Source organism: Drosophila mojavensis, unplaced genomic scaffold (genome assembly GCF_018153725.1).
Source record: "Drosophila mojavensis isolate 15081-1352.22 unplaced genomic scaffold, ASM1815372v1 contig_16, whole genome shotgun sequence".
Classification (NCBI taxonomy): Eukaryota; Metazoa; Arthropoda; class Insecta; order Diptera; family Drosophilidae; genus Drosophila; species Drosophila mojavensis.
In genome coordinates, this window is record NW_025318693.1 from 6,841,843 (window position 1) to 6,869,552 (window position 27,710).

At 43.6% G+C, this 27,710-nt stretch overlaps 8 protein-coding genes across 18 annotated transcripts; 4 read left to right on the forward strand and 4 right to left on the reverse strand.

Annotated features, from left to right (window-relative positions):
* Positions 1-59: 59 nt before the first annotated feature.
* LOC6573191 (transmembrane protein 245) lies at positions 60-3,855 on the reverse strand. Of its 4 annotated transcripts, XM_015166795.3 has the most exons (9): positions 3,545-3,855; positions 2,882-3,437; positions 2,220-2,813; positions 1,618-2,158; positions 1,187-1,389; positions 716-1,125; positions 510-662; positions 414-420; positions 60-314 (listed from the first exon to the last, which is right to left on the reverse strand). In XM_015166795.3, exons 2-8 carry the CDS (start codon positions 3,404-3,406, stop codon positions 414-416), a joined length of 2,433 nt encoding a protein of 810 aa, XP_015022281.1. In that variant the 5' UTR covers positions 3,407-3,437; positions 3,545-3,855; the 3' UTR covers positions 60-314. The 4 variants fall into 4 exon arrangements, with proteins under 4 accessions (XP_015022281.1, XP_015022278.1, XP_001999281.1 ...); XM_015166792.3 differs by lacking the exon at positions 414-420 and having other exon boundaries at positions 1,187-1,365; positions 3,545-3,854; XM_001999245.4 differs by lacking the exon at positions 414-420 and having other exon boundaries at positions 1,187-1,377; positions 3,545-3,854.
* A 141-nt stretch (positions 3,856-3,996) lies between these two features.
* Positions 3,997-4,850, forward strand: LOC26527949. Its single transcript, XM_015166789.3, has 4 exons — positions 3,997-4,107; positions 4,166-4,293; positions 4,347-4,442; positions 4,511-4,850. The coding sequence occupies exons 1-4, from the start codon at positions 4,101-4,103 to the stop codon at positions 4,571-4,573; spliced, it is 294 nt and encodes a 97-aa protein (XP_015022275.1). The 5' UTR covers positions 3,997-4,100; the 3' UTR covers positions 4,574-4,850.
* On the reverse strand, positions 4,314-5,385 carry LOC6573190. Its single transcript, XM_001999244.4, has 3 exons — positions 4,862-5,385; positions 4,721-4,798; positions 4,314-4,659 (listed from the first exon to the last, which is right to left on the reverse strand). Exons 1-3 carry the CDS (start codon positions 5,312-5,314, stop codon positions 4,531-4,533), a joined length of 660 nt encoding a protein of 219 aa, XP_001999280.1. The 5' UTR covers positions 5,315-5,385; the 3' UTR covers positions 4,314-4,530.
* A 105-nt stretch (positions 5,386-5,490) lies between these two features.
* Positions 5,491-13,186, forward strand: LOC6573189 (serine/threonine-protein phosphatase 4 regulatory subunit 3). The gene is made up of 9 exons (XM_032731570.2): positions 5,491-5,687; positions 8,937-9,499; positions 9,573-10,511; positions 10,571-10,748; positions 10,815-11,070; positions 11,141-11,413; positions 11,474-11,607; positions 11,672-12,612; positions 12,677-13,186. The coding sequence occupies exons 2-9, from the start codon at positions 9,200-9,202 to the stop codon at positions 12,773-12,775; spliced, it is 3,120 nt and encodes a 1,039-aa protein (XP_032587461.1). The 5' UTR covers positions 5,491-5,687; positions 8,937-9,199; the 3' UTR covers positions 12,776-13,186.
* A 232-nt stretch (positions 13,187-13,418) lies between these two features.
* LOC6573188 (cilia- and flagella-associated protein 36) lies at positions 13,419-17,151 on the forward strand. Its single transcript, XM_001999242.4, has 4 exons — positions 13,419-15,772; positions 15,838-16,046; positions 16,110-16,270; positions 16,324-17,151. Exons 1-4 carry the CDS (start codon positions 15,670-15,672, stop codon positions 16,784-16,786), a joined length of 936 nt encoding a protein of 311 aa, XP_001999278.1. The 5' UTR covers positions 13,419-15,669; the 3' UTR covers positions 16,787-17,151.
* On the reverse strand, positions 16,815-22,606 carry LOC6573187 (leucine-rich repeat-containing protein 40). Of its 7 annotated transcripts, XM_015166787.3 has the most exons (12): positions 22,525-22,606; positions 21,954-22,010; positions 20,835-21,187; positions 19,765-20,159; positions 19,515-19,638; positions 19,277-19,449; positions 18,820-19,211; positions 18,398-18,760; positions 17,908-18,051; positions 17,663-17,851; positions 17,418-17,603; positions 16,815-17,347 (listed from the first exon to the last, which is right to left on the reverse strand). In XM_015166787.3, the coding sequence occupies exons 2-12, from the start codon at positions 21,974-21,976 to the stop codon at positions 17,242-17,244; spliced, it is 2,448 nt and encodes an 815-aa protein (XP_015022273.1). In that variant the 5' UTR covers positions 21,977-22,010; positions 22,525-22,606; the 3' UTR covers positions 16,815-17,241. The 7 variants fall into 7 exon arrangements, with proteins under 7 accessions (XP_015022273.1, XP_001999277.1, XP_015022272.1 ...); XM_001999241.4 differs by lacking the exon at positions 18,398-18,760; XM_015166786.3 differs by lacking the exons at positions 21,954-22,010; positions 22,525-22,606 and adding an exon at positions 21,259-21,366.
* Positions 22,007-25,406, forward strand: LOC6573186 (carotenoid isomerooxygenase). Of its 2 annotated transcripts, none has more exons than XM_015166785.3 (4): positions 22,007-22,078; positions 22,990-23,498; positions 23,899-24,913; positions 24,996-25,406. In XM_015166785.3, the coding sequence occupies exons 1-4, from the start codon at positions 22,022-22,024 to the stop codon at positions 25,272-25,274; spliced, it is 1,860 nt and encodes a 619-aa protein (XP_015022271.1). In that variant the 5' UTR covers positions 22,007-22,021; the 3' UTR covers positions 25,275-25,406. The 2 variants fall into 2 exon arrangements, with proteins under 2 accessions (XP_015022271.1, XP_001999276.1); XM_001999240.4 differs by lacking the exon at positions 22,007-22,078 and adding an exon at positions 22,576-22,667.
* LOC6573185 (adenosine deaminase 2) lies at positions 25,296-27,687 on the reverse strand. Its single transcript, XM_001999239.4, has 6 exons — positions 27,298-27,687; positions 26,747-27,238; positions 26,518-26,687; positions 26,274-26,455; positions 25,865-26,001; positions 25,296-25,803 (listed from the first exon to the last, which is right to left on the reverse strand). Exons 1-6 carry the CDS (start codon positions 27,359-27,361, stop codon positions 25,343-25,345), a joined length of 1,506 nt encoding a protein of 501 aa, XP_001999275.1. The 5' UTR covers positions 27,362-27,687; the 3' UTR covers positions 25,296-25,342.
* Positions 27,688-27,710: the final 23 nt, after the last annotated feature.

The window sequence follows — 27,710 nt, forward strand, 5'->3', positions numbered from 1 at the left end:
TCCAAGTATGGCAAGGGTATATAAACTTCAATCCAAATACATTAGTAAAATTCGTTTGCTTTGAATACACAGCTTTTAAGAGACGGACTCAAATATTTGTATACTTAAAAATTTAGTACAAAAATAAGGTGTAAATAAAAGCAAAAGAGAAAATAACTAAAATCGCGAAATTTGCTGTGGCTGGCATGAAATAGATTAGTCAGAGAGGCTCAGAAGCTTAGCCATAGTTGATTGTTAGTTTTGCATTTCGAGTACCATCCATGGAAGCCTAGCTCAGGACTTACGTAGTGCGCGTCTCCTCATCCGAGCTGCGTCTGTAAAGTGAAATTGATTAGAGCAAGTTCCAGAATCGATGTATGAACATTCAGCAATAGCAACAAATTCACCATTAACAAAAGAAAACAAAAACTTACTTATATTCTTCAGCCGCAAAGTTGTCGACATAAATAAAATAACTTAACTTGCATACAAAAAGAAAGAGAGCTTCTTTTAACCTGCTCCGAACATACCTGGGCTCCTGATTCGTGCGCATGGCTAGAGTGGCTACTTCGAAGAGGCCAATGAAGAAGCAGAGCATGAGTGGCCCAAATATGGCACCCTGCCAGCCAATCCAGTACATGCCGCCTGCTATGGCCAGGCCATTGAGGTAGGGATGACCTCCGCTGTAAAGATTGAGTTATGATTTCTGCACTTTCTGAGGAATATCTTCACATACCCCTTAAGATCCGCGTAGATGGCAGTCTCAAAGGACGAGGGTACAAAGAATTGTAATAGAAACAGTATGAGGCCCGCATAGAAGCGATCCTGTGCCAGCCAAAGCTCCAAAAAGGCGGGCACAGCACACCAATAGCTGCCCAAAAATGGAGCCGCCGCTAGCAGCGCAGCCAAAGCGGAGGGCAGGAAAACTATGCGTGCACCAAACACCGTATGCACCAGCCACGTGAACAGCCCCGTAAAGGTGGAGCATTTGAACATGGACACCAGCACAACGGTTATGGAATTCTCCAATGCATCGGCAACCTTGATGCCCGAAGCTGAATATCCCATGTATTTGGTTATCTGCATGGGCGCATATTTTTCCTGGCTGCTGGATAGCAGATAGAACAAGGCAGTGAAGAAGACAATCTGGAAGAGAATCAATGTTGATAAGTAAGAGAAGATAACGGTGCGCACACCTAATCCTCACCATATCCAATATGAATTCAATACACGCCTGTCCGCCCGACAGCAGCAGCGACAATATCTCACCCGTAACGCCCATTATCATCGAGAGGTTGGTGCGTATGATATGCCATAGGGATTCGGCAACCTCCAATATCGTTTGAGTGTTGCTTTGCGCCCAGCCAATGATGCCCTGTTTTGCCACTAAAACTAGCTCTTTAAAATGTCCTTGGTTAAAGTAAAATACCATGGGTTAGCAAAGGCAACATGTAATGAGTTATTTGTTTTCACGCATACGAAAAAATAATACAGAATGGAGGTTAGGGCCAAACGCAGCTCTTTGGGGAGCTTTGTAAAAATAGTTAGCGCTGAGCTAAAATCAAAAACTCAAAACATAAACGTTGGACAAATGATAACAAATAACAGAAAACCCAAACCCGACTCGTTGACACTTACCTGGATTATCAACAATCTCGCCAAAGGTGCTCTTTAGGGCGTCGGTTGGAACGCGCGGTCCATACGAGGTGCCCGCCTTATTGAAATCAATCCAATACTGTATGAGTCTATCCCAGACATCGAGGATTTGCTCTTTCAACTTGGTGGCATGCACCTTGTCCGCATCGGCCAACCAATCATCAATGTAGGTCTCAATCTTACGGCGCCCATAATGATGCGCATTATCGAGCGCATCATCAATGGACGCTTGTATATTGGCTGGCAAAATATCAATTAGCTCAGGACGATCGGTGATTGTCTTGTTAATTAGATCTTTGCCCAGATATGCGACCTCAATTGTCTCTGAATAGATGTTAACGCAAAAGAAAACACTCAGAAATATGATTATGAGCAACATGAGTATGATCATAAGAATGGATGTAACAGACTCCACAGATGATTTCAATGAATCCCGGACAATGCTATTGATCTTGTAGTTAAGCTCCAAAACGCCAGGCAGACATAAGGGCAGCACAGCTGAATGATGATCCAAAGCCCAGCTCTGCAATGTGAAAAAAAACAGTCAAAATAAGTATATATATATATATAATGAAAGAGCTTACCCTCACGCCGTGATAGGCGTCATTGATCTTGTTGCACACAAACTGAGTTATTCCCGTATAACTGCCGGCAGTATACAGTAGATGTAAAAACACCGGCACCGCAGCCAAGATGAACAACCAAATATTGCGATACAAGAAGGTGCCAAGGCAGGCATAGAATAACAACTTAAAATAGGTATCGCTTTGATGTCCCTCAGTCTCCTCGGCTGGCTTCGCGCCGAATGTATCCTCGGAGTCTACGGTCTCGCTCAATGAGATATCTTCTACATCAGATTGCAGCGTCGGCTCGCCAACAGCTTTGCGGCAAATACTCAGGGATTTCTCGAAATCGTTTCGATCAAACAGCTTTTGCAGGCGATCCAAAAAGGAGCTGGAGTCGTGATCATGAGTCGTCTGTAGATGATACGCTGTGGATGCAATGACGTAGCTCATGACAAGCAGCAGAGCCGGCACCTGAAGGGCGCCCAGAAAGCTGCACAAATAGCTGGCAATGGCTATCCACATAGACTGCCCGGCAACTACGAAGTGCGCTTTGTTCTCCGGCTTCCAGAAGAAGTGTACGGAGGACAGGTATATGACAATCAAAACGATGAGCTGCACGTGAAGTGTGGAGATAGAAATGAAGGAAAGATTTAAAGGCATGCATTAATTAAATCACCTACCACATATGCATTGAGGAAGCCGATGATGGTCACAAACAAGCTATGCGAGAAGGTTATCCACCGCCAGAGAGCCATCAGGAATCCGCTGGGTGCATATAAAACGAGCAGCTTAACGCAGACAGCGACACCGCAGCCGGATGAAAGGAGCTGCCAATGCTGGCAGAGCCAGTTAATTAGCAACCGACCGCAATGTTCGGTGGCCTCCAGGGGCGCCAGACATATTGAGACGAGCATATTTGAATCTCGCTCCTCCAAGCGCTGAAACCAATTGTTAAGCAATTCGGCCAGCCTGCGCTTGAATGGAAACAAGACGGCGCCCATGAGGAAGGCCCAGAGTAGGGGCCGTACAAAAGGGCCCAGGATGATGCAGACAGCAACAAAAGCAGCCACACCTGCTGCTATTAGAAAATTGTACATAGCAGCGCGAAAGCTCTCATGATTTTGTGTGCGCATCCGCAGCAAACGATTGAGAACGCTGTCAAAGGAGCGATCACGCCGTATGGGTATAGAATCCGAACGGTTCATGGTAGTATAGAAGGTCGCGAAATGGAGGAAACTGAAACAGATTTATTCATACACATTAGGCAAATGCTTTGACCATGTGCTGTCCGTGGACACACCCATATGAGTGCGTATTTTTAGTTAATGAATATTTCGACTTACAAATATTATTGTTTTATCCTGAAATAAAGCTAACTGCTACTACAGCTTCTTTGCATTTTAGTTTCAGATGTATACGTTCGTTTCAAGGGGCCACAGCTCTGCCAGCGGTACAATAATTTTTAAAACCATTCGTTAAACATTCAATTTGCACATAAACAAACGCTAGTTGTTTATTATTATATGGGCAAATGACGTCAGCTGACTGCGCAGTGCTATTAATTATTGAAAACGAATCGTTTTACAGCACTATAAAACATTTGAAAAACAGACACCAAAGATAAAATTTTGTAAAAGAAAAATAAATCGAACTATGTACAAAACATTTCAATTATAAACAAACTTTAAAGAGCATATGTAAATTAAAAAGTATTTTAATAATTTGCCTGCCTAGATACGAGTCAATGTTACAAGTGAATGTAAGAAAAAATAACAACTGTCTTGTTTATTTTGATGGGCAAATGACATCAGCTGGCGATTCAATGCTGTTAGCCAGCACTTATCGATATATAGTACAGGCAGATATTCGAAAAGAGACGCCAAAGGAAAACAAACCGACATGGAAAGTGAGGCGAAGTAGAAAATAACTTAATTATAATCTACTAATGCAATATGTTTATACAGAATTAACGCTACAACAAGTGCAAGCTCTGCGCAAGGCACAAGACGATTTAATTTTTAGCAAATCAGTCTACCTGGAATTCTATTCAAAAATGGCAAAACATGTCTACACAACAGACCTCAACAATTTGGTAAAAGAATAAAACCTGTGTTTATATATAGATTTATATTATTTATTTTGCAGATACGCGGTGATTTCCAGCGAGTTGACGTTCAATTAAATATTCCTAAATTGCCGCCACAGCAAAAGGAGTCTGAAGAATACATACCCATGTTACAAGTAGCTACACAGTTACATATATTGAGTTTTTGGTGAAAATAAATTAGAAAATATTTTTTTTTTTATAGTTGGACAAACTGATGGAGCTTTACGATGCCGCCGAAGAGGGTAGATCTTTTTTGCAAGACTGATCCAATTTATGTTTATTGTTATTGAGCCAATAGCCATGCAAAATGTGTTGAATATGCTGCAGGCACTCGAAGGATGGCGAAAGACTCTTTAAATTTAAGCAAATAAGTTAACATACATTAAGGAACAAAACCTCGCAAAAAACTCACATTGAATAGGGGTATTATGGGGCGCTCTTTGAATATGCTGCCCTTTGTACGCAATATGAGCATATACTTTATGTCTAGCTGTAAGTAAAAGAAAATGGTTTGAAATAAATATGCCGTTATTTAAACGTAAGCCCAACCCACATTCTCTATGACCTCGTTGAGAACCATGTCATGGAGATGACCGCGTTGCACGCAGAGCACCGATTGGCGTCCAAAAGTTCGAACTGTTTCCGTTTGCAGAGCCATGTCCCAGCTGTAGAAGAGTTTCTCAGAGTGCACCAACTGGAGAGCGGTGCGGATTATTGATATGGACATGGCTAGCCATAGTAAAGTTGGGTATAGAAATTGAGCCTGGCCTAATCTGGCAGGCCCTTCGGTCACTGTCAGAGCAAAGGCGAAATAAACAATACCCAAGCCGAGTAGCAGACAAAATCGCTTAAATTGAACTGCACATTGTTGACCATGCATACGGTTTAATAACTGTATGCGAACGACATCGTTTCCATATTTCTGAACGGTAAGTTCTAAGTCCTCCACATCGACGCCTTTATATTTCGCTGCAATGCTAAAGTATCTATGCCGACTCGGCTCCATTGAAAATCTGCTCAGTGCAATAAATAAATAAATATTTTTCAAACGCCACCTTACAACACTAGCTGCTATTATTGTGCAGCACTGTTGAACGGAACGGTCATACTTTTGTTTACATTTGTGCATCGATAGGTAAATGCATATCGATGGCGGTATCGATGTATACAAAATACAATATGGCGTCGACACAGCACAAAATCGTCGTCGTCTCGGTTGGAACAGCGTCCGTTCCGCGAAAAAGTTTAAATTAAAAGTTGAATTGCCAATGTTTAATAAATAAGGTGTTCGAAACAGTAAATATGCGCAAACGCAAATTGTATATACTTTGAATGATTGATAATAGGTGCTGCCAGTAGCGTAAACAAGGAATTGCAACGTGAGTGCATACATTTTTTGGTCAAGATTGAATAGTACCCCTCGCGCTTTCGCTTCCACCGCTGTTGCTCTCTTGCGGCTTCTATGACTGAGCTTGTGTGTGTGAGTGTTTGCGTGTGTATGTGTGTTTAGGTGTGCATGTGTCTTTTTCGTGTGTAACTATACTTGATTCTGATGTTCATCTTAATACAAATATTTAACGCAATCACAAAACATGAAACAGTCGATCGAGCTTGAGTATACGGTGCGTCTTTATGAACATTGCACATTTGGATGTAAATTGTTTTCATTTATGGATACAACACGTACTTTATGCAACAAAACGTTCGCCGTGTTGAGTTTATGGTTCTTCTATATTGTAGTGTGTTGAATTCGAAGATTGCCGCTTTACATGTGGTGGATTTTGCGCTTGCCGTATTTCTCTGTTTCAGTATGTGTACGTGACGGCCCTGTGTAGTTTTGTGGTGTGTACCCGTTGTTTTTATATATCTTGTGTGCGTTTAATTAAATCTTGAAGCGTTTACCGCTATGCAATATTTGACAAATAAAATCTGGACTAGCACAAAATCAAAACAAAATCTTTTCAAATAATGCATGCGTCATTCAATTAGATTGAGACGTTGTGTTTCCGTGAGTGTGTGTGCGTGCGAGTGTGTGAAAAAGTGCGAGCGTAGACGGCATTTTTCTTTAGCCATACTCTTTGCCAGATATACGCTGCAATTTTTTGCAATTCTGTTTTGCGTTTGTCATTCGCAATAATTTAGTGAATGAAAGGAAAAGAAACGGGCCGAAAAACGATGTACTCACTGGACGGCTGATATGTGTGTTTGTGTGTATGCGTTAGTATCGGTGTTTGTATTTCGAACGTATTAAAAATTGAATGTCAAAAGCACAAAATTGTTCCGCAAATTTTAGTCGAATGACCAAACACGGGATATGCTTACAAGAGAAGATGTACATACTTATTTACATTGAAATTCCTGGTATTTTTTTTTTTTGCCCACCCCAAAACGGGAATGCAAAGCACAGTCATACACACACATACATATGCGCGCGTATTCTGCATACATCGGACGAGATACGACGCGTTCGTTTTCTACCAGCTTTTGCGGGCCATTCATTGTGTGAGATCCATCACACACACACACAATGCACACACATACTAATGCGTATTGTCATTGTCCTGCTTCTTTTTGGCTGATGTATTTTTTCTCCGTTTCGTTTGCGCGCACTCATCACACTCGCGCGCACACACATACATACATGCATAGCTTGCGCCCCCAGCCTCGCCCCTATTTTTTATGCCACTTGCAGGCAGCGCCAATATTTTTCATTTGGTTTTATTGCCATTGACGCTCTCCCGCTCCCATTTCAATAAGCGCTCTCAGCAGCTGGGCTTTACTTTAACTTGAACTTTGTTGCTGGGAGACAAATATGTAAGTTTTTTAAGTAGTTATTGTTCTTCTTTTCGTGCCTTTTTTGCGATGAAGCATGTGGCAATTATTACTGTTGACCAATTTGCATGTTGGTCCTAGACGGATTGGTCGCTCGCCCACACAGCTTGCGGAGACATTGAACCTAATTGCATATATACATATATGTGTGTGTATGTATATAGTTTACAGTGTGTGAGTGTGTATTATTTGGGAACTTTTTCAATGAGTTCGAAAGCAATTGCGTTGGTTGCGTAAATGCCCATTTTGTATTAGTGTTTGCTTGCTAATTGGTGCTTTTGTTTTGATACACGTTCGCGTGAGGCGAAATATAAACGTAGATTAGAGTGCGCCTTATCAAAGCGGCGCACGAGGTGAGGGGTGCCATAATGCAAATGTTGAAATATTCAAGTCAATTTATATAATATACCTATATGTATTAACATCGTTATTATTATTAATTACTAATCTATATATGTTACACATATGTACATATATATGGGTGTGTATGTACGTATATGTATTATATTTAAGCTTTTTTGTTTGACAAAGGTGGATTTCCTCAGTTTTCTCTGACGATGACGTAGACCGTGTCTCTTTTATTGTTATGGGCTAAATATCTATTCTGTTTACACACATTTTTTTATACACTTGTTCATTGATTTTTGTTCCCTTGTGCGTACGTCGTACGTTGTACTTTATAGCAACAGCGTTTCTTGTGTGTGTGTGTGTGTTTGATAATCTAATCTTGTCGCCGCGAATTTACCCCGCTAGCCGGCCGCCACCCACTAGCTACACACAGCCAAATGAAATGTACTACTGGCACTCTCTCTCTCTCTCTCTCTGTGTTGCTCATTTTCCTCTCTTGCGCCCTCTCTCACGTTCTGACCACTCATTTAATGTTTGTTTTTGTCGCGCGCGTGTTTGTGCTCGTTGTTGTTGTTGTGGGTCGCTTTGGCGAAAGCGCGATAATAGTTTGCAATGTGGAGACTTCAGAAAAGACACAAGCACACAATAACAAACGACAGCATGTTGTGGAGAGATTTGAAAAACCTGAATCGAACACTCAATAGTCGCATAATATGTGTAAAGGGCATAATGAAGTTCATACAACATGGAAAGGATCATTAAATTATAACTTTTGCAATTTATTGTTCTCTCTCTCTCTCGCACGTTTTCTTTCTCTTCCACGCTTTGATTTTGTTTTTATTCTTTTTTACATTTGCTTTTTATAACATTCCATATCTTCACTCTCTCACTTGTTCGCCTACTCACTCTTTGCAGCCCTTAAAGAACTAAGTATACGGTATCTTCTATTCGAATACTCTCAATTGGCACCGATTTTTTGTTGTTTGTAAACAGAGTGGGCAAAAATAGTTTTGGCATTTCGTTTTGCGAATAGTTTGTATTTTTCTACAAATACATACGCATACACATATGAAAGTGTTTGTATGCTCACTCACACATACACTGCACATGCATCAACATAAAACGAAGCTTTCACAATTTCATTCATGCTGTCTGTTTTCGCATCTTCTGTTTTGATACGCATTTGTTGTTATCGTAATTGGGACTGTATGAGTACAAAATGTATACATATGTATGGGATTACTTATTTAGTGCAGTGATACAATAAGAAGAGATTTCAACTACACTCGAATGGATTGATTATAAATATATCGTTACATTCAGTTAAATGACGTAAATGACATTTTAAAAATTCTGACAGAGTTTTCCGTTCCTGACAACGAATAATAATTTCGATTCGTATTGTACAATAAGTATTGTTTCTCTCTGTTCTAAAATTTGCTTTTCAGTTTTGCCTTGCACGCCTCACAGATCACAGCATAATAATATAACATGGATATGCAAGTCGAACTTAGACATTAGTTGAATAATTTGAATTCAAAATTCAAAATCCTAATTTCATTGTAAGTAGTCTAGTTGACTATCCCAAGCGAGGCTACAAGCCACCAACGATTAAAGGCACAGCTGAAAGTACAGCGTAATTTTTGTGAAACAACTATAAAAACAAAAACAGTAAAAGAGCGGAGAGCACAAATACCTCTAAAGCCAAACCATGACGACTGACACCCGCCGACGTGTTAAGCTCTATGCACTGAATGCTGAACGGCAATGGGATGACCGTGGTACTGGACACGTCTCCTCCACATATGTGGAGCGTCTCAAGGGCACATCGCTGCTAGTGCGTGCTGAATCAGATGGTTCCTTATTGTTGGAGAGTAAGATACAGCCGGATACGGCTTACCAGAAGCAACAGGATACGCTTATTGTCTGGTCAGAGGGCGATAACTTCGATCTGGCGCTGAGCTTTCAGGAGAAGGCTGGTTGTGATGAGATATGGGAGAAGATATGTCAGGTACTTAATAATTCTTTAATTTCTAGTTATGTTTGGATGACCTACATTTGAATTATGTGAATGCTGTATACAGGTGCAGGGCAAAGATCCATCCGTTGAGATAACGCAGGACATTGTTGAAGAGTCAGAGGATGAGCGTTTCGAGGATATGTCAGACACAGCACCGCCAATCGAGCTGCCGCCATGTGAGCTTTCGCGACTCGAGGACATATCCGAGACAATACAAAGTTGCCTGTCCACGCCGCTGCGAAAGGAGAAGTTGTCCATGGCCCTAGAATCAGAGAACTACATTAAGAAGCTTTTGAATCTGTTTCGCGCTTGCGAGGATCTCGAGAATACGGAAGGGCTGCATCATCTGTTTGAAATATTCAAGAACATTTTCTTGTTAAACAAAAATGCTCTTTTCGAAATAATGTTTGCGGAAGATACAATTTTCGATGTGGTCGGTTGCCTGGAGTATGATCCATCCCATGCACAGCCCAAAAAGCATCGCCAGTATCTCAAGCAACTGGCTAAATTTCGCGAGGCCGTGCCGATCAAGAATATGGATCTATTGGCAAAAATTCATCAAACATTTCGCGTGCAGTATATTCAGGATATCATACTGCCTACGCCATCAGTCTTTGTCGAGGATAATATGCTGAACACGTTATCAAGCTTTATATTCTTCAACAAAGTTGAGATTGTTACGCTCATACAGGAAGATGAACGTTTCTTGCTAGATTTATTCACACTGCTCACGGATCAAGAAACTACCGATGCCAAGCGACGTGATATAGTTCTGTTTCTGAAAGAGTTCTGCAATTTTGCACAAAATTTGCAGCCACAGGGCAAGGACTCGTTCTACAAGACACTCACCTGTCTGGGAATATTGCAGGCTCTTGAGCTGACGTTGGTCATGAACGATACAAAAACCAAGTCGGCGTCCATCGATATACTTACGGCCATTGTTGAATTCTCGCCGTTGGTGGTGCGCAATTACACTTTGAATCAGGCCAATCGACCGGAGGGAGTAAGTGAAATTAGTTTTAAAATCTATAATCTATATTATGTTATATTGGTATTTTTCAGGAGCCTATGTTGCTGAACATTGCCATTGAACAGATGCTTAATGATTCTGAGCCGGAATTGGGCATAGCGGTACAGTTGATGGGCATTATTAAGATATTGCTTGAGCCGGAAAATATGTTGACTGAGAAGGGAGATTTCCTTAACTTTTTCTACAAGTACAGCGTCCAAACGCTAGTTGGTAAATGTTCAATAAGCAATTGAGAATAAGTGAAAGTTTCTAATTACGTTTTTATATTGAACACAGCGCCTCTAATGCTTAATACAATGGGCGATCGTCCACTAAACGAGGATTATCTGACTGCTCAGCTCTTGGGCATTGTGCTGGACATTTTGTCATTTTGCGTGGAACATCATAGCTATCATATTAAGAATTTCTTGTTGCAAAAAGATCTCCTCAAACGAATTCTAGTGCTGATGAAGAGCACACATACGTTCCTTGTACTTGGGGCCTTGCGGCTGCTGCGCAAGATAATTGCACTCAAAGATGAGTTCTACAATAGGTGAGTATAGATGATGAGATTAAACGAATAATTATTACATAATTTTAATTATAATTTCGTACAATTTTAGACACATTGTCAAGTGCAATCTATTTGCACCTGTGGTGGATGCTTTTATTCGTAACAATGGTCGCTATAATCTGCTTGAATCGGCCATACTGGAATTATTCGAGTTTATAAAACTTGAAGATATACGCACGCTGTGCGTATACTTCGTGGAGAACTTTAGCAAGATATTTGATGAAATCGAATACGTGCAAACATTTAAATACCTAAAGAATCGTTATGATCAGTACCAGGATAGGCTCAAGGATCGCGATAAGTTGGAAAATCGTACTGAGGGGTAAATAATTAATTTTACAATACATAAGCCTTGTTTCAACTGTGGTACTATTCTGATTAGAACTCTGCCAATGATACGCAGCAGCAGTCGCTTCCGTCGTGATCAGCGTCAAATGGAGGAGGAGGAGGAGCTGTGGTTCAATGATGATGATGACTTTTCCGAGGAAATCGACACTTACAATAATGTGATGAAATGTAAGTAAACTATCGAGAATTATGAATTATGAGATGATTTATTAAATAATTTTATGTTATGCAGCTGTCAGCGAAAAAAATGGCCCCCAGCAAACACAAAATCAATCGCCACAACAAAAGTCATCGCCGCCTCATAGCACGTCCCCGCATGGCGTCGGTCTATTGGGCAATCTTAATTCCACAGCGATTGCAACTGCCACCTCAGTATCAGTGCCGACGGCAAGTGGCGGCAGTAGCCCCGAGGCGACGAGCTCCGTTGATGAGCAGGCCCAGGCCGCAGTACAGTTAGCCGCCGCTGCCAACATTGCACTGCAACAACAGCAGCAACAACAACAACAGCAGCAGCAACTGCAACTACAGCAACAACAGCAGCAGCACTCATTCCAGCAACAGCCAACGTTGTCCTTGAATAGCACACTTGTGGCAGCCGCTGCAGCTGCCGTTGCTTCCACATCGAATGCAGCCGCTGTGGCGCAACTGGAAAGCCAGCAACAAGAACAGCAGCAACAGCAACAACAACAGCAGCAGCAACAACAGGAGCAGCAGCCCCAACAGCCACAGTCCGAGATTGCGGAGCTGCAACAACAGTTGAACGCTGTGGTGCCGCAGAATTCGGAGCTTGCACAGTCTGCCGTATCAAATGGTTCCCCGACATCGTCCCCGACAGCGTTATCAGCGTCATCCACGTCACCAATGGAAACGTCCACATCGTCTACATCGCCCACATCTTCGCCAGCCACGGCGCTTTGCGATTCGGCAACAGTGGTTGCTGTGGCAGCGTCTCAATTTTTGTCAACGATTGCAACAGCCATGGCTGCCTCGGTTACGGCAGCAACCAGCACGCCCAGTCTAGCGACTTCTGTGGTCAGCGAGGACAACAGCGAGCCGCAGACCCAGATACCTACCACAGATGCCAGCGATGCAGTGCTTAAGTTGAATGAGGAGAAGTCGGCGCTTAGCGCGGAACCGACAACAGGCATTGACGCCGATAAGGCCACCAAAAAGGTAACTAGAGCAAGAAGGTTAGCCTAACAACCTGAATGGTAACAATGTTATTTTATCTGCACAGGGACTGGTGGACTATGAAAGCGATTCTGGTGAGGATGATTATGAGGAGGAAGACGACTCGGATGGGCCCCAAGCACAAAAGCGCGCGCGTATTGCATAGTTATTGGGCATCAGTCATAAAGCGGCATCAATTATAAAATAGTATAAACACACACCTACTTCTCATATATATACACATACACAACACACACGTATACTCACTCCTCAACGGATGTAATGGTTGACAAGTGGGCGAAGCAACAACACAACAACAAGAGGGCTGCAGCAACAATAGTAGGGCACACACACACAGAGTGACACACACAGAGAGAGAGAGAAAGAGAGAGAGCGGTACGATGTAAGATCGAACAAGAACAAGGAACAATTAAAAAACTTGTCAGAGTTCGGGGCGCTCTGACATGATGGGGGGGAATTTTGCTTGTAAGCAATCATGTAAGAACAAGCGAAGAGTAAATTTTAGCATAAACATTTATTTTAAACAAAAACCTAAAACTAAAAAGTAAACAAGAAATTATAAAATCTTACTTTACTAAATTAAAAAAAAAAAAACACTAAAATCAAATAATATATATAAATTCGTGTATATATATATTTATATATGTGTATATAAATATATATGTATATATAAATATATATATATGTCTACATTTAAAAAAGAATATAAATTATAGAGTATATGTGCACACAAAAACAAAACACACTAATTGCTCGAGTGAAGCGACAAAAAAATAATTTTTTGCATTTGTGTGCGTTGAATTTGAGTGCTTTAAAGAAATTAAAAAAAAAAAACTAAATAAAAAGAAACCAAAATAAATATACGTTTAGAACTTAAAATTACAACTAAATTAACAACAAGAAAGGCAGCGCAAAACAGCGACAGAAGTGTTTGAAGTTCGGTGCTTGAGTTGTCCTAAACACAGTCGCTCAACAAAAGCTCACACAGATAAGCAACCTCTTAAAAAAAAAACAAATCCTGTTTAGTTGGCTGATCTTGTGCAGAACAGAAGAGTAACAATATTGTTTTTTTCAGTGCAATATCGTAGTTGTGGGTATTACGAAAGCAAATGTAATTCTTTCGTTAAGTTGTAAATGTAATTATATGATGTTAAGCGCAGACTTGTAATACTGCTACAATCCTAACAGTTGTTGAGTTCTTGTATGAATAACATACATATGTTAAGCAAAAGATGTTAAGTTGTAAAATAATCAAAAGATATTAGCCAGATCTTAATTTTTGACGTAAGCTAACAGATATCAAATATGTTATTTCAAGTATAGTACTACATATACATATAGTACTGTATATCTCAAATACACCAAGCCGATGTTGCGGTATTACAAGGCTAACCGCTGTTAAACTAGAAAGGAAACTTGCTTCAACTAAAACTTAATTTAACATTCAGTGAATTCACTTCGCTTCTTTAATTGCTAATCTTAAGCTATATTAAATATTTTTGTATTTCCACAAGTTTTGACCCCCATTGGGATCAAAATATTTGTTGAAAATACGTGCTAAATTCATTTCATAATTTATGTAAACGAATTACCTTTTGAATGCCCACAAACGGAAGCCAACTAAACAAAATTTGTTTTGTGCATTCATAGTTAAGCCATATATATGTAAAATGCCCTATTTAACAATACGAACTGGATAATTGAATAAACCTTGTATATAATTTAGCGTTATGCCCGTATATATCGAAATACAAGCTACTTATAGAACGTGAAGACTTGCATATAGTTGACAGGCGCAAGGATTTGTAAAATAGCAAAGCAGCAAACAAAACAAAACGAAAGGAAAATACGGACTAGAAGGATATATTGCTAAAGGGGGAATGTATTTTGTTTCTTAACCATTTATAAATTTGTTGAGTACATTTCTAATGCTGCGCCACAAATTGCATTCAACATACATGCACACACACACATACACACGTAATTTACAACAAATAATGATAATTACAAAATAGAGTTACAAGTGGGTTTAAATAATACGCATAAAAACAAAACAACAAAAACAAAGGAAAAAAAAAAACTACCAGAAAAGTCTTCTTGCGTTTTTTTCCACATAAGTAAAGGTTTTTTTTTTTGTTTTAGCCTAAAGATACTTTTTTATATAACAAATATAGTTAAAGAAGCGCCTACAACAACATAAGCAACAACAGCAACCATATACACAACACACAATAAAGTTATTTGTTAATAATAATTGTACTGTATTTGCCATTTGTGAGCAGCTTTTGCATACATATTTATTTTAGTGCTTAATTTTATAAACGAGACGTGAAATGGTTTCCTTTTTTGCATTGGAGCAGCTGAGCGCCGGACACCCTTCACACCCCCTCCTTTCCCCTTCACCAGACCCTCCTAAGAACTTACGTACGTACATATTGCATACATATAAAGAAACTGAAAACAAAGTGAATGAAGAAATAATATAAATATATCCTTCCATGTTGTTGTTTTTGTTTGTTTCAACTGAACTGCAACAATAAACGTAAATAACGAGAAATTTTTGCATAAACAGAAAATACAAAACAAACTATAGTTTATTACATAGTATTTATATATAGGCAAGTGTGTATTTGTATATGATATGCTGTCTAATACCCTCTAATCCTAACTCACACACACACACACACACATACACGATACCTAACATACGATACATACATATATAATTTGAAACATCTCTATATTATGATTGAGTATAATTAAAAATCATAGTTTTTAATAGTTTTTAAACAAGCAAAACAAAAAAGAAGAGAAAAAAAAAATACAAAAACATCAATTGCAAAAAAAGTCTCCTAATGGTTTTTCTTTTCTAATTTGGAAATGGAAATGCGGGTGTGGGCATGGAGTGGGTGCGAAGCTAGTTGTCCTGGCAACCACTGCAAGGAGCCAAACATTGCGCACAAGCTGACGACATTTTTAGCTTGAATTTGTGGAACGATTTGATTTTCACAGTCATTGCGTAGCGTTCGCTCTGGGATAATGGCCGCTGAAGATTCTTGGGTATTCGATTCTCTGGTTTGCTTTTTGCACGGACCTGTCTGGAATGCCCCGTTGCAGACATTCATCGAGCAAAAGTCCTTGGGTAAGAGATTGACAAGGAGCAATCGATTCGGCCACGTCATGGAATAAAATCTTTTGTGGCTGCAGTCTTTGATCCCAACTTGCAGCTGGACGAGAACAACGAGGATATACGCCAGATCCACGAGGAGTACAAGAATCTGGTGGACTTTATGCTGGGCAGCTTCATGGAGGAGATGCACATAACGCCGGAACAGTTCGAGATGGCCTGCCTTGAGGGCCGTCAGCAGGGCCCGGGCGAGAATCCATTTCAATTCCATCACGTGCTCTTTCAGCAGGTGAGTGGGTCGTGCGGCGACTCCTGCTCCATGCATATAGCTTACCTGTAATTAACATTCCAGATCTGGGCTGCAAATGATCTGAAGATCTTTATACGCATGATGACCCAGCGCAATGTGGAGCTGCAGCTGCAGGCGTTGGATCTCATTGAGAAGCATCAATTGGCGCGCACAGCTTCTGCGGAGCCAGAGGAAGCAGACAGTGCAGCGGCTGCAGATGCCAGGTAGACATACTATAGTATTATAATCCACATCATGCTTATCTAATCCTTGCTAGCAATGGCGTGGCTGACTTGGATGTAGATGCACTGATTGCCAAAACGGTGGCCAATGAGCTGGAGAGTCCAGAGGCTGGCCTAACGCCTGAGCAGGATGCCAATTTGGAGCTGGTGAACGATAAGTTTCAGCGTCTGAATCTCTTCTTCGAGCAGGAGGATAAGGTGGATCCCAATGAGATCATCTCGCGCCAACAATATTTGCGCCAGCAGCGCGACAAGATCGTGGAGATCAAAAAGCAAACACGCGCCAAGCAGCTGCAGGAGACGGTGGCGCGCAACACGCCGCAGCTGCCGCTCGAGCCAGGCGCACGTCCCAGCTCTGCGCAGGTGGCGCAGCAGCTGCTCGAGAATGTGGAGCTGGGCAAGTCGCCCGAGGCGGTGGACGAGGCGGACAATGCGGCGCTGCAGCTGCGACGCACGCTGGCCAAAAGACTGCGCAGCGAAGTCGTGGAGCACAATTGAGTGTGGGAAGAAAAAGAGGCTATCGTAATTATTTGGAGTTTAGTTTTATTTATTATTTATTGCAAGCTTTATGGCCAATGTCTTAACCGAGTGCGTCGTGTGTGTGTGTGTGTGTATGTGTTACCCAAACGCTGACTAGTTCACTTGTGTATGTGTGTGTTACAGGGTGTTCGTGGTTAAATGCTACAAGGTACTACGCGCTTCTGACGTCCACACACACACACACACGCACACACACAACTAATGTGCGTGTATGTGTGTGTGTGTGGGCGCTGCTTTAATTTAGTTTAGCTTTTGTCTCGGTATCAACACAACAATAGTAATAAATCTCCGCTTAGCACATGTGCTAAACAATTTAAATTAATTCAATAATAGATGCGTATTGTGGTTGTTGTTGTTTGTTTGTTGGTGTTGTTGCTGCTGTTGCTGTTATTGTTGTTGTTACTGTGCTCCCTTCAAGTGGGTATACGATCACGTAGATAGGACATTATAGAGTCTGTGCCCTTCATTAGAATCTGATGGCGCGGCTGACGGAATGGATTGCCCACCAGCTCCAAGTGACTGTAAAATATAAGGGAATATATTATATAGAATATAGGATTCTCCTTCAAACAGTGTATAAGTGACTCACGTAATATTTGTTAAATTTCCCAGTGTAGGCGGTACATATTCAATATTATTATTGCGCAAATCGAGCGTGCTTAGGCGTGGCAAATTCTGCAATCCAGCCACATTGATGGCCTTAATTTGATTATCGCTGGCTATCAGAATCTCCAGACCCTGCAGCTCATACAAGGCATTAGGCAGGGCCTCAAAGCTGCAAAGGCGCTCAACATTAGTTTTGGTAATTAACATAAATTATGTGACATTAGCTACCGATTGTTGGCAATGTTCAGCTCACGCAGCGTGTTGAGCAGCCCAAACTCGGGGGGCAAGTCCTTGATCAAATTGTTGGACAAGTTTAGAAATGTTATGCGCGTGAATTGCGATATAAAAGGTGGCACGTTGTTAATGACGTTGTGCGAGAGGACCAGCTCCGTTACCAGATCGGACATGTGCTGCAAACTGTGACAGAGCCGTTGATTATTATTATTGTTATTATAGTATGTAAGTGTGCTCACCCTTTGGGCAGGGTACTTAGGTGATTGCGCGCAAAGTCCACCACATGCACCTTCTCCTCGCTGGCCAGCTCGAACACGTGGGTGGGCACATCAGTAAGGCCTTCCAAATTCACAGCTAAGGTGCGTGTATGTCGCAGTTTGTATCTGTGATATGGCAAATGGGAGAAGGTAATATCTGTTAGTCGAGATATCAATGGAAGAGGGCAGTTATCTTCGCAGAATCGAAGGTTATATAGCCTTGCAGATACATAGACACAATTTCAGGAATATGGTATATATGGGAGCGGAGTTTCTCTATAGAGACATTAGGCTAAATAAACATAGCAGATACAGACAGGCATTCATCTATATCATGTACATAGTATACAACAAAATTATGGATCTATACTGAAATTTACAGGACAGGAATATAGAATTCTCCCTAGAATATCTTCTGCAAGGATATAAAAAACTTTAAGCTAATGCCCATTGGAACTTGGTGATACACTACACCCAACGTGGTTGCACAACACAACGGTTGTACGGATTAAATGCGTCCAGTTGCGATACGGGCATGCCTGAGTAACCGGGCATATAATGGCCACCATGGCTGTTCCGATAAATCATTTGCGCATATTGATTAGCTTGACCAAATTGAAGCTGATTTAGCTGCTGCTGCTTATGTTGAGGTTGATGTTGCTGTTGCTGTTCCTGCTCATATTTTTCTGGTAATTGTTGATAGTATAAGGCATACTGCTGCTCCGGCTGCTGTTGCACCAGGTGCTGCTGCTGGTGCTGCATAAAATGCTGGCATTGACATCCACAATGGCAGCGCATGAATGGCGACTGTGCGCAGTTGGGCTGCTGATAGCTGCTGCGTCGTTGGATCAATGCCTGATAACAAAAAATGTTTCCCATTGAGCAATTACTCACTTGTCGGTCATGTTGGCAGGCAGCTGTTGCTGCTGCTGCATGGACAGTTGACTACCCGCGGCGGAACTGCTGCATGGCAAGTCCTCGGCACCGCCATCCGCTCGCTCCTTGGCCTGGGCGCGATCGTGCAGAGTTTTCAGTATGCGCGCTGTGCCGCATTGCAGAATGTCGCGTCGTATGGTCTTGATGGGATTACCGTCCACCTGTAGGCTGATCAGGTGGGCCAGCGTGGACAGCGTGACGGGCAGCACGCTGATGGAATTGTTTGTGATATCCAGGCGATTCAGATTGCGCAACAGGCACACCTCATCGGGCAGCTGGGTGATCTTGTTGTCGCGCAAATCCAAGATCTTCAAATGTGGCAAATTCTCGCATAGCTCCTTGGGCACGTGCTGCAAGGACACGATATGCATGAGCAACCACCTTATAAATACACATTCTACGTCGGGCCACTCACATCGATATAGTTATTGCTGGCGTGGAGTTCGCTGAGCATTTCGTTGCCCTCGAAGTTGGGCAGCTCCTTGATGTCATTGTGCTGGACATAGAGGAATTGCAGCTTGCGCAACAGACCCATGTCCTCGGGCAGGGCGACCAGATCGTTCTTCATGAGATCCAGCTTTTGAAGAGCTTGAGCCAGGAGCCATGAGCCAGGATTACTACGGCATTAGCCAAGTTAATTATCGCCAACTTACAGCGCATATAGACAATATCGGGCGGCAGCTCCTTGATGTGATTATTGGCCAGCAGCAGAGCCGTTAGACGCACCAGAAACCCAATGCCACCAGGCAAACTGTTTATGTTATTGTTCCCAGCATCCTTGTGTAGTTACGTGTTAGCAAAGCAATTGGATCAGTGGGTAAGTGGGGGAGGATTAATTCGATTAGGATTAAAAGCGGTTAATAGCCAGAGCCACCATTTTGTATAGCTACAGCAGCCACCTACCAGAAACTCCAGCATGTGCAGATTGCTAATGTCCGGATTGAGCTCCTCGAACTCGTTATGCGATATGTTCAGATGCCGCAGCTCTGGCAAGCTGTAGAGGTCGGGCGGTAATTCCTTTAGCTTATTGTGGCTAAGATTCAGGCGCACCAGCTTCTCCAGCTTGCCAATCTGCGGCGGCAGCTCGACCAGAGCATTGTCATGCAGCTGGAGTACGGTGAGCGTTAACAGATTCTCGATTTTGGGCGAAATGTGCGTCAAGGCATTTGAGCTCAAGTCCAGATTGTTGAGAGGCACCTGATTCCACCAGGCGTCCTCCTCGTTAATCGACAACTGCTCCAGAGTGCGTTTCTTGGTGTCCGCATCGGCCTCGTTGATGTTAAACAAACGTTCGGGCACTGCAATAAAAGGCGGATGAGCATTAGAAATCGTTGCGGAAATCATTGTTTTATCTCTCTCTACTGGCGGCGGCGGCGGCTGTGGCATCTTGGTTGGGCTGATGTGGCGCTGGATCATCCAGTTCGATCTCATCATCGGGATCCTCGCTCTCCAGCTCATCGGCGGACGAAGCCATTTGAAATTCCCGTATCTGATAGTAGCGTCGTCGTCGCGGATGCGGGCCACACATACAAAACGACGTCAGCTGCTTGCGTGTTTGCCTCGAGGACGCAATCTTGAAGGATATGTTTCGTACACTAGCGACACTTCTATAGCCAACGAGTGCCGCGCACAAACTAAACAACGGTGGGCAACAAATACAAGTATTGTTCGAGATTGCGTCACTCGGCTGCCCAGTGAGGCGTGTAATATGCACGGTGCCTTCTATGGTCAGCCAGGGACAAGTTCGAGATCTCGCTGACAAACGCTGGCATTCGCATCTACATATAGAGAAACCATAAGGCGCTGCTATCCATGTATCTATCACCGATAGCATCTGAACGTGCTTCGACCTTCGGCTTCATGGAGTTCCAGCGACGCATTTGCTCTGCCGACACCACGACACCTAAACTCACACACACACACGCATACGCACACACAATTGCAAAAGTCAACATTGATATTTGATGACCTACCTCGTGCCATGCCCTTGTTGGTCAGATTTAGTGTGCCCGTCTTGCGCGCCAGCTTCCACAGCGTATCGGTGAGCAGCGTATCATCCTCCTTGCTGGTGCGCTCGTGGAACACCGGCTGGAATGCGTAGTTGTTGCGCGGCGACAGACTTTGACGTGGCCTTGCCGCGGCCCTGGGAATGCGACTGGCGCCCGCACATGATGTGCCCAGATTCTGGCGCGCGTTCATCTCACAGGGACAGTCGTATTGATTGTAGCAGCCACTGGCAGGCACCGAGTCCAAGTTGTAGTCGCCCCCGCAATCGATGGAGTTGTCGCATTCGTCAAAGGGGATGCTGTCCAGAAAGCTATCGTTGCTGTGGTTGGACAACAAATTCGTTAATTACAATCACCTCTGCATTTATATGATTTTTCGTCTCTTATTTACGTTTGGCGCTGTTCTGCGCCGTTCGGTTGTTTTTGTTGTCAGGCAACAGCTGATGCGTGCGTCCAGTGTTGGACAACAGTAAATTGTGCGTAAGCGTTGTGCAGCACCAGCGACAAACTGAGCTAACGTCTAATTAAAACATTAAACTAACCAAATAAAAACGATTTATGAAATAAAAAAATTAAGTAAACTATTAAATAAATACAACAAAAATTATTTCGATAAAAAATCAAATTAAAAGATAACAAATTGCAAAATATAAAATCGAATAACCTTGATATATCTTGCGGAAATAATGAGCTTTTGATTTGTTTAATGCTATTTTTAGCAATATCATATGCATTTTCATAAATGCCACAAACACACTTGCATGCCCGAGATTTGTATAAATACGAACTGCGCCTGCAGCTGGGCCAGCTAAGACAATTGACATCAATTTGAGCTACGGCAAACTGGGGCAATGTTCGAGATGCACCTGACGAGCGATTTTCATGAAAATTCGTTTTCATGAATTTCAATTGCTAAAGTGAAAGACTAAGCTGCTGCCTGTGTTTATCGTTAATTGAAATGATCATGAACTTAAATCCAAAACAAATGTGTGCCCGCGGCCCACGTGTCGTATGCGCGATTTGTGCTAGCTCTGGCCTTAGGGTGGACCAAATATTGCACAACAGACTTCATATTACTTAACTTACTTGATCATCATGTGGCCATTCATTTGGCTGCCGTTCCGCTAAGCTTTGTTGTGGCTTCTGCGAGTCATATGGAAAATGAAGTAAAAGAATGGCGCATTAACAAGGTCAGACAGTCCGACTTGTGGGTATGTGTATTGAATTTCTTGGAGTACTATAAGCACGCTGTAAAATATTAGTCTAAGAAGTTGCCCTAGAGGTGGGTAGTGCTCACAAGTTGCCGAAGCGGCAAAAATGCACACACACATATTTGTATATATCCACATTTCTATTTTGTTTTGGCTCTACTAGGGTTTTTCGGTGTGGCTTACAAGCGAGCCGCACGACTCTGGTGACGAGGCTGTCAATCAAAATTATGAATAATGCGGTAGCACACAGCACACCGCTTGCCAGAGGGTCGCTGGCCCCCACACAGCCCTTCCTTTCCCCTCTTAGACAGGGGCCAGCCACCCTACTCAAGCAGTTGACGAGCGGCGACTGGCTTGGCTAACTATGCCAGTTGTCATTTGGTTTTCTAACTGCTCGCTCGCCATTCTGTCTCGAGTGGGGCCTAGAGACTGCTGTCAGGGTGTACCTTATTTCGAGATTTTTGTTTCGTTTCGGTTCTGTTTATGTTTTTGTTGCGTTTGGCTATTTTGGTAGCTTTTGCGTTCCGGCCACATCCGTTACAAAATGTCCGCACGCGTCTTCAAGAGCTTTATGCGTGACTTTTTTGCGGTTAGTTTTTGCAATTTTTTCCTATGAATAACAATTGTAAATTTTCGAGACAAATTTGAAATTGTTTCTATCCGAAAGTGTGCCAAAAAATACTAATATACTTGAACTTCAAATCAATTTCAATTGTATCAAGGCAAGTGGGTGTGTTGTGTGAGAAACAGTTTCCGTGCTTGGCTCGAGCTCGCTGGGAATTATCGCAGCTGATTTAGCGAGTGACATGCGAAACCTTTGCAGCTAATCCACATTAATCGGCGGCTGAAATGCAGCTTAAGGAAAATCGTGTCAATCAATAATCGGCTAATGTTTCGCTCTTCCTCCGTAGGTGAACTATGATGAGCAGCGGGCTGATCCGGAGGCGACGCGCCTGGATGGCAACGGTCGCTACTATCCCAACTGCTCTTCGGACGTTTGGCTGCGCTCATGCGAGCGCGAGATTGTGGAGCCCATTGAGGGTCACGTCAGCGGCCATATACCCGACTGGCTGAACGGCAGCCTGTTGCGCAACGGGCCCGGCAGCTGGAAGGTGGGCGAGATGAGCTTTGGCCACCTCTTCGACTGCTCGGCGCTGCTGCATCGCTTTGCCATCAAGAACGGTCGCGTCACATATCAGAATCGCTTCGTGGACACGCAGACCTTGCAAAAGAATCGCGCCGCCCAGCGCATTGTGGTCACTGAATTCGGCACAGCTGCCGTGCCGGATCCTTGCCACTCGATCTTTGACAAATTCGGTGCGATCTTTAAGCCGGACAATGGCACCGACAACTCGATGATATCGATTTATCCGTTTGGCGATCAGTATTATACCTTGACCGAGACGCCATTTATGCATCGGTGCGTATACTTAATAAACAATACTAAATTATACATAGATATGAAGATATGGAAAGAAGGCCTAAGAAATATGTATTTGTGACCTATTCATTATATTTCTCTTATTCTCTTCTGCTTATCGGTTTGGGGATCAGACCCCCTCTCTCCTCGTCACGCCTCCTCCCTTTCTCTAATATAACTTTTCATTTATGTCTACTTCTCTCTCTCTCCTTTCCTCTTTCCCAGCCTCTATCCTTCTCCTTCTCTCTCCCTCTGCCCCCTCTCTACCCATCCCATTGTATTATTTTCTCTTCTCCTCTATCCCTCTCCGTCTCTCACCCTCTCCCTCCTTCTCTACATTTATCACCTCTCTCTCTCTCTCTATCATAGGCTCATTCTCTCATTTTCTTTCTCTCTTCAGCATAAATCCCTGCACACTCGCCACGGAGGCACGCATCTGCACCAGTGACTTTGTGGGCATCATCAACCACACCTCGCATCCGCATGTGCTGCCCAGTGGCACGGTCTATAATCTGGGTATGAGCATGACCAAGTCTGGGCCGGCGTATGCCATAATCTGCTTTCCCAATGGACAGCACATGTTTGAGGATGCACACGTGGTGGCCACGCTGCCCTGCCGCTGGAAACTGCATCCTGGCTATATGCACACGTTCGGGCTGACCGAGCATTACTTTGTGATTGTGGAGCAGCCGATGTCCGTCTCGCTGACGGAGTACATTAAGGCGCAGCTGTCCAATCAGCATTTGGCGGCCTGCCTGAAGTGGTACGAGGATAAGCCTACGCTATTCCATCTGCTGGAGCGATCGAGCGGGAAGTTGGTGCAGACCTACGAGTCGGAAGCCTTCTTCTACCTGCACATCATCAACGCCTACGAGCAGGATGGCCACGTGGTGGTGGACCTATGCAGCTATAAGAATCCCGAGATGATTAACTGCATGTACCTGGAGGCCATAGCCAATATGCAAACGAATCCCAACTATGCCCAGCATTTTCGCGGACGCCCCCTGCGCTTTGTGCTGCCTCTGGGTGCCGGCAGTTCGTGCAGCTCCAGCAAGCGACGCCTGGTCAAGTCGCTCTCCCTGGTGGGTCTGACGGCACCACCCCCCACGCTCCTGAAGCACTCCGCCTCGCAGTATGCGGACATTACCTACATGGCCACCAATGGCAAGCAGGAGATTCCCACCAAAGAGTCGAAGCGTGCGAGGTACGACGAGGACGACTGCGTCAACCTAGTCACACTGCGGAATACCCAAGCGGAGGCCTACCAGGGTGCCACTGGCATCTATCTGCGGCCCGAAATGCTCTGCGACTGGGGCTGCGAGACGCCCAGAATCTACTACGAACGGCATATGGGCAAGAGCTATCGCTACTTCTATGCCATTAGCTCAGATGTGGATGCACAGAATCCGGGCACGGTAAGCTAAGCTGATCAAAGGACTATCTTCTTTAATAATATTCTTTCTCTCTCTCTCTCTCTCTCTTTCTTTCTTTGCCCAGCTCATTAAGGTGGATGTGGTGAGCAAAACTTGCAAGACTTGGTGCGAGGATAATGTCTATCCATCGGAGCCAATTTTTGTGGCCGCGCCGCAGCCGCAAAGCGAGGACGATGGCGTCATACTGGCCTCCATGGTCGTGGGTGGCGGACTCAACGATTGCTATGTGGGTCTCATAGTGCTCTGTGCCAAGACCATGACGGAGCTGGGGCGCTGTGACTTTCATACCAATGGCCCGGTGCCCAAGTGCCTGCACGGCTGGTTTGCCCCGAATGCAGTTTAAAGTGCATGTCAAATATTTAACTCGTAGTTAATCTCTGTCTGTATTTGCCTTAAAGTCTAGCTTAGTTCCTACACGAATTTTGGATTTATGATGTTCGCAATAAACTCTTGCCATTTCTTTTGGAACACCCGATTGAATTTGCGCCTTTCCACCGAATTGAGCACCGAATACTTCATGGAGTTCAATGCCAGCTGCTTGAGGAACCGCAGATCCGCCTCCACCGGCGCCATTGCCATGAACGCATAGTAGAAGTCGTAGCTGAGTCCCTTGGCGCCCCAAACGCCCGGATCATCCGCCGATATGATAATCGGAAAGTTTTCGGCTATCAGAAAGCTGGCCGGGTGATTGCGCAGATCCCAGATGAAACCCAGCACCTGATTGGACAGCGGATTCACCTCGATGGCTATGTTACGCTTCTTGATCGTCGACCACAATTGTGGATGCTTGGGCAGGGCGAACCCATGTCCAATGCGCTTCGTGTTCAGCAGTATCGCATCCATCATATTCCAGTCTGTGCGACCATACCAATCTAGGGGAGAGTATTACTATAGATATCGTTGTCTTGGCTGTGTGGGATCAGCTCCACTTACTTGTCTCGCCTGCATGAAAGAAAAAGTTCGCCGTGCTGGGCATATCGGAAAACTCATTCACGTATTTACTAATCGGATCTCCCGTGTCCTCCTGGCCAATCATATCGAAGCCAATTATGAAGTTGGGTTTGGCAGAGCTGTGAATATTGAGGATGATAATGTATTTAGTTTATTGATGCTTCTGTTGTTAAAGCACGGGACATGGCAATTCGGAACATATATTTTCCGGAACCTCAGGAATCCTTTTATTCGGGTATATATTCCAAATTCATTTTCTCTATTTGGATTAAATACCCAAGATTAAAGATTTATCTACGCCCATTCTTAAGATATGATTCACCCGATATGTCTTCATCATTTAAACAACTCCCGTTCGTGATGAATCACGTTTAGTTATCTGAGTACTCACTGTAGCTGCTTAAAGGTGCGTATATTCTCGGCCATTTTCTCCTCTGAAGCGCGATTGCGTTTCGCATAGATGACTTTGAGGCCCACGAAATCCGGATGCTTGGCCTTAAACTCCTCCACAATGCGCTCCAGCTGGTTGGCCACGTCCAGCGAGCTATACGTGCGATTATTGTCGTCATAGAGCTGAGCAAGCAAATCAACTTGAAATTCAATTGCGGTATCCAAAGTTTTCATAGCATACTCACAGGCGAGAGCGAAGCTCTGATCTCGGCATAAATGATATTGTCCTCGCAGAGCTCCTCCAGCAGACGCTTGTGGTAGGCGCAGTAGGTGGGCTGATATTTGTAGAGACGATCCACAGTGGTGAAAATATTCTCGAAACGATTCCAAATCAGTTTTTTGTTGGGCATCAGCGCTAAGGGGCATTGAGGTTAGAGTTGGGGTAGATCATGGATAGCGATGGCAGACACTTACTCTCCGGCTTGGTGGTGTGCATGTTGATGTGCTTCTCCAGCTGACGTTCGTATTGATGGCGATCCTCGGCATTGATGCGCTCCGTGCAGACATTCTGCTCCTCGCTGTGGCAATTGGAGCTGGCCGTGTCGTAAGTGAAGATCAGCACGCCATTTATATCCCGGCACGTATAGAGATTGTTGGTGTTGGTGAGATTCGAGATGATCCACTTGGAGCTGACCATGGCCGTGTTGTGGCCGTGCAGGAAGGCGCCCTTCGGCATCTTCTGTATGATGCGAAAGACGTCGCTTTGACGCACATATTGCTTGCCCTGAAAGAAGTGCATCGCTGGTGCGTACTTCTCCGGGTATTTGATGCCCTCGGCTATCTCCGCCCGCTTGGCAATCATGAGGATGCTGTTGGCTTTCTCCTCATCCGCCGTGAGCCACAGATTGCCGCCCAGCGAGGCCATTTGCTCTGCTTTCATTATGCGCTCGCGCAGCGTTACGTAGGCTGTATATACGAAATACCAGGGTATAATCGGGTAGATCTGCTCTATTATTTGTACCTACGTTGATCTGCAGCCAAGAGCTGGCTCAGCAGAGGCAGCCACAGGCAAAGCAGTTCCAGCAGCATCGCACGGTTTGTGTATAAATTATTTGATTTACTCTTTATATGCTTTACATATGTACATATATAGTATATATGTGCCCGATTCTGTCTGTTGTGCCTAGTTTGCCGTCCGCTTGCTAACTGATAAAGCCGCTGGCGATGCGCGCACTAAAAGTCTCCACATGAGCTTAGATGATTTTAGATCTCGCGGCTGGGAGAGATTAGCGCCAGCTGTGCTCAGAGTTCAATGCCAGTGATTTTTTTTTTTTTTTTTTTTTTTTTTTGTTTTTGCAAAATTGTGCATACTGACCGACGAGGGCGCGAAAACTATATACAACAGAGCATATGTGAATGTGAGTGTGTCTATTTGCAT

What these genes read in the sequence shown, in the direction of transcription:
- LOC6573191 (XM_015166793.3), bottom strand. Translation starts at nt 3,406, where the DNA reads ATGAACCGTTCGGATTCTATACCCATACGGCGTGATCGCTCCTTTGAC. An exon ending in GCTTCCTCAATGCATATGTG is followed by an intron (nt 2,814 to 2,881) that starts GTAGGTGATTTA and finishes CTTCACGTGCAG; the next exon opens with CTCATCGTTTTGATTGTCAT. An exon ending in TTGAATTCATATTGGATATG is followed by an intron (nt 1,126 to 1,186) that starts GTGAGGATTAGG and finishes ATTCTCTTCCAG; the next exon opens with ATTGTCTTCTTCACTGCCTT.
- LOC26527949 (XM_015166789.3), top strand. An exon ending in CAACAGACCTCAACAATTTG is followed by an intron (nt 4,294 to 4,346) that starts GTAAAAGAATAA and finishes TTTATTTTGCAG; the next exon opens with ATACGCGGTGATTTCCAGCG. An exon ending in AATACATACCCATGTTACAA is followed by an intron (nt 4,443 to 4,510) that starts GTAGCTACACAG and finishes TTTTTTTTATAG; the next exon opens with TTGGACAAACTGATGGAGCT.
- LOC6573190 (XM_001999244.4), bottom strand. Translation starts at nt 5,314, where the DNA reads ATGGAGCCGAGTCGGCATAGATACTTTAGCATTGCAGCGAAATATAAA. An exon ending in TCAACGAGGTCATAGAGAAT is followed by an intron (nt 4,799 to 4,861) that starts GTGGGTTGGGCT and finishes TTTTACTTACAG; the next exon opens with CTAGACATAAAGTATATGCT. An exon ending in CCATAATACCCCTATTCAAT is followed by an intron (nt 4,660 to 4,720) that starts GTGAGTTTTTTG and finishes TTAAATTTAAAG; the next exon opens with AGTCTTTCGCCATCCTTCGA.
- LOC6573189 (XM_032731570.2), top strand. Translation starts at nt 9,200, where the DNA reads ATGACGACTGACACCCGCCGACGTGTTAAGCTCTATGCACTGAATGCT. An exon ending in AGGCCAATCGACCGGAGGGA is followed by an intron (nt 10,512 to 10,570) that starts GTAAGTGAAATT and finishes GGTATTTTTCAG; the next exon opens with GAGCCTATGTTGCTGAACAT. An exon ending in TTGGAAAATCGTACTGAGGG is followed by an intron (nt 11,414 to 11,473) that starts GTAAATAATTAA and finishes TATTCTGATTAG; the next exon opens with AACTCTGCCAATGATACGCA.
- LOC6573188 (XM_001999242.4), top strand. Translation starts at nt 15,670, where the DNA reads ATGGCCGCTGAAGATTCTTGGGTATTCGATTCTCTGGTTTGCTTTTTG. An exon ending in CATCGAGCAAAAGTCCTTGG is followed by an intron (nt 15,773 to 15,837) that starts GTAAGAGATTGA and finishes TTGTGGCTGCAG; the next exon opens with TCTTTGATCCCAACTTGCAG. An exon ending in ATCACGTGCTCTTTCAGCAG is followed by an intron (nt 16,047 to 16,109) that starts GTGAGTGGGTCG and finishes TTAACATTCCAG; the next exon opens with ATCTGGGCTGCAAATGATCT.
- LOC6573187 (XM_032727892.2), bottom strand. Translation starts at nt 20,695, where the DNA reads ATGCTATCGGTGATAGATACATGGATAGCAGCGCCTTATGGTTTCTCT. An exon ending in GTTGTGCAACCACGTTGGGT is followed by an intron (nt 18,052 to 18,397) that starts GTAGTGTATCAC and finishes GCCATATCACAG; the next exon opens with ATACAAACTGCGACATACAC. An exon ending in GGAAATTTAACAAATATTAC is followed by an intron (nt 17,348 to 17,417) that starts GTGAGTCACTTA and finishes TATATTTTACAG; the next exon opens with TCACTTGGAGCTGGTGGGCA.
- LOC6573186 (XM_015166785.3), top strand. Translation starts at nt 22,022, where the DNA reads ATGGAAAATGAAGTAAAAGAATGGCGCATTAACAAGGTCAGACAGTCC. An exon ending in TCAGACAGTCCGACTTGTGG is followed by an intron (nt 22,079 to 22,989) that starts GTATGTGTATTG and finishes CTTCCTCCGTAG; the next exon opens with GTGAACTATGATGAGCAGCG. An exon ending in GAGACGCCATTTATGCATCG is followed by an intron (nt 23,499 to 23,898) that starts GTGCGTATACTT and finishes TTCTCTCTTCAG; the next exon opens with CATAAATCCCTGCACACTCG.
- LOC6573185 (XM_001999239.4), bottom strand. Translation starts at nt 27,361, where the DNA reads ATGCTGCTGGAACTGCTTTGCCTGTGGCTGCCTCTGCTGAGCCAGCTC. An exon ending in GCACACCACCAAGCCGGAGA is followed by an intron (nt 26,688 to 26,746) that starts GTAAGTGTCTGC and finishes AATGCCCCTTAG; the next exon opens with CGCTGATGCCCAACAAAAAA. An exon ending in TCAGAGCTTCGCTCTCGCCT is followed by an intron (nt 26,456 to 26,517) that starts GTGAGTATGCTA and finishes TTGCTTGCTCAG; the next exon opens with CTCTATGACGACAATAATCG.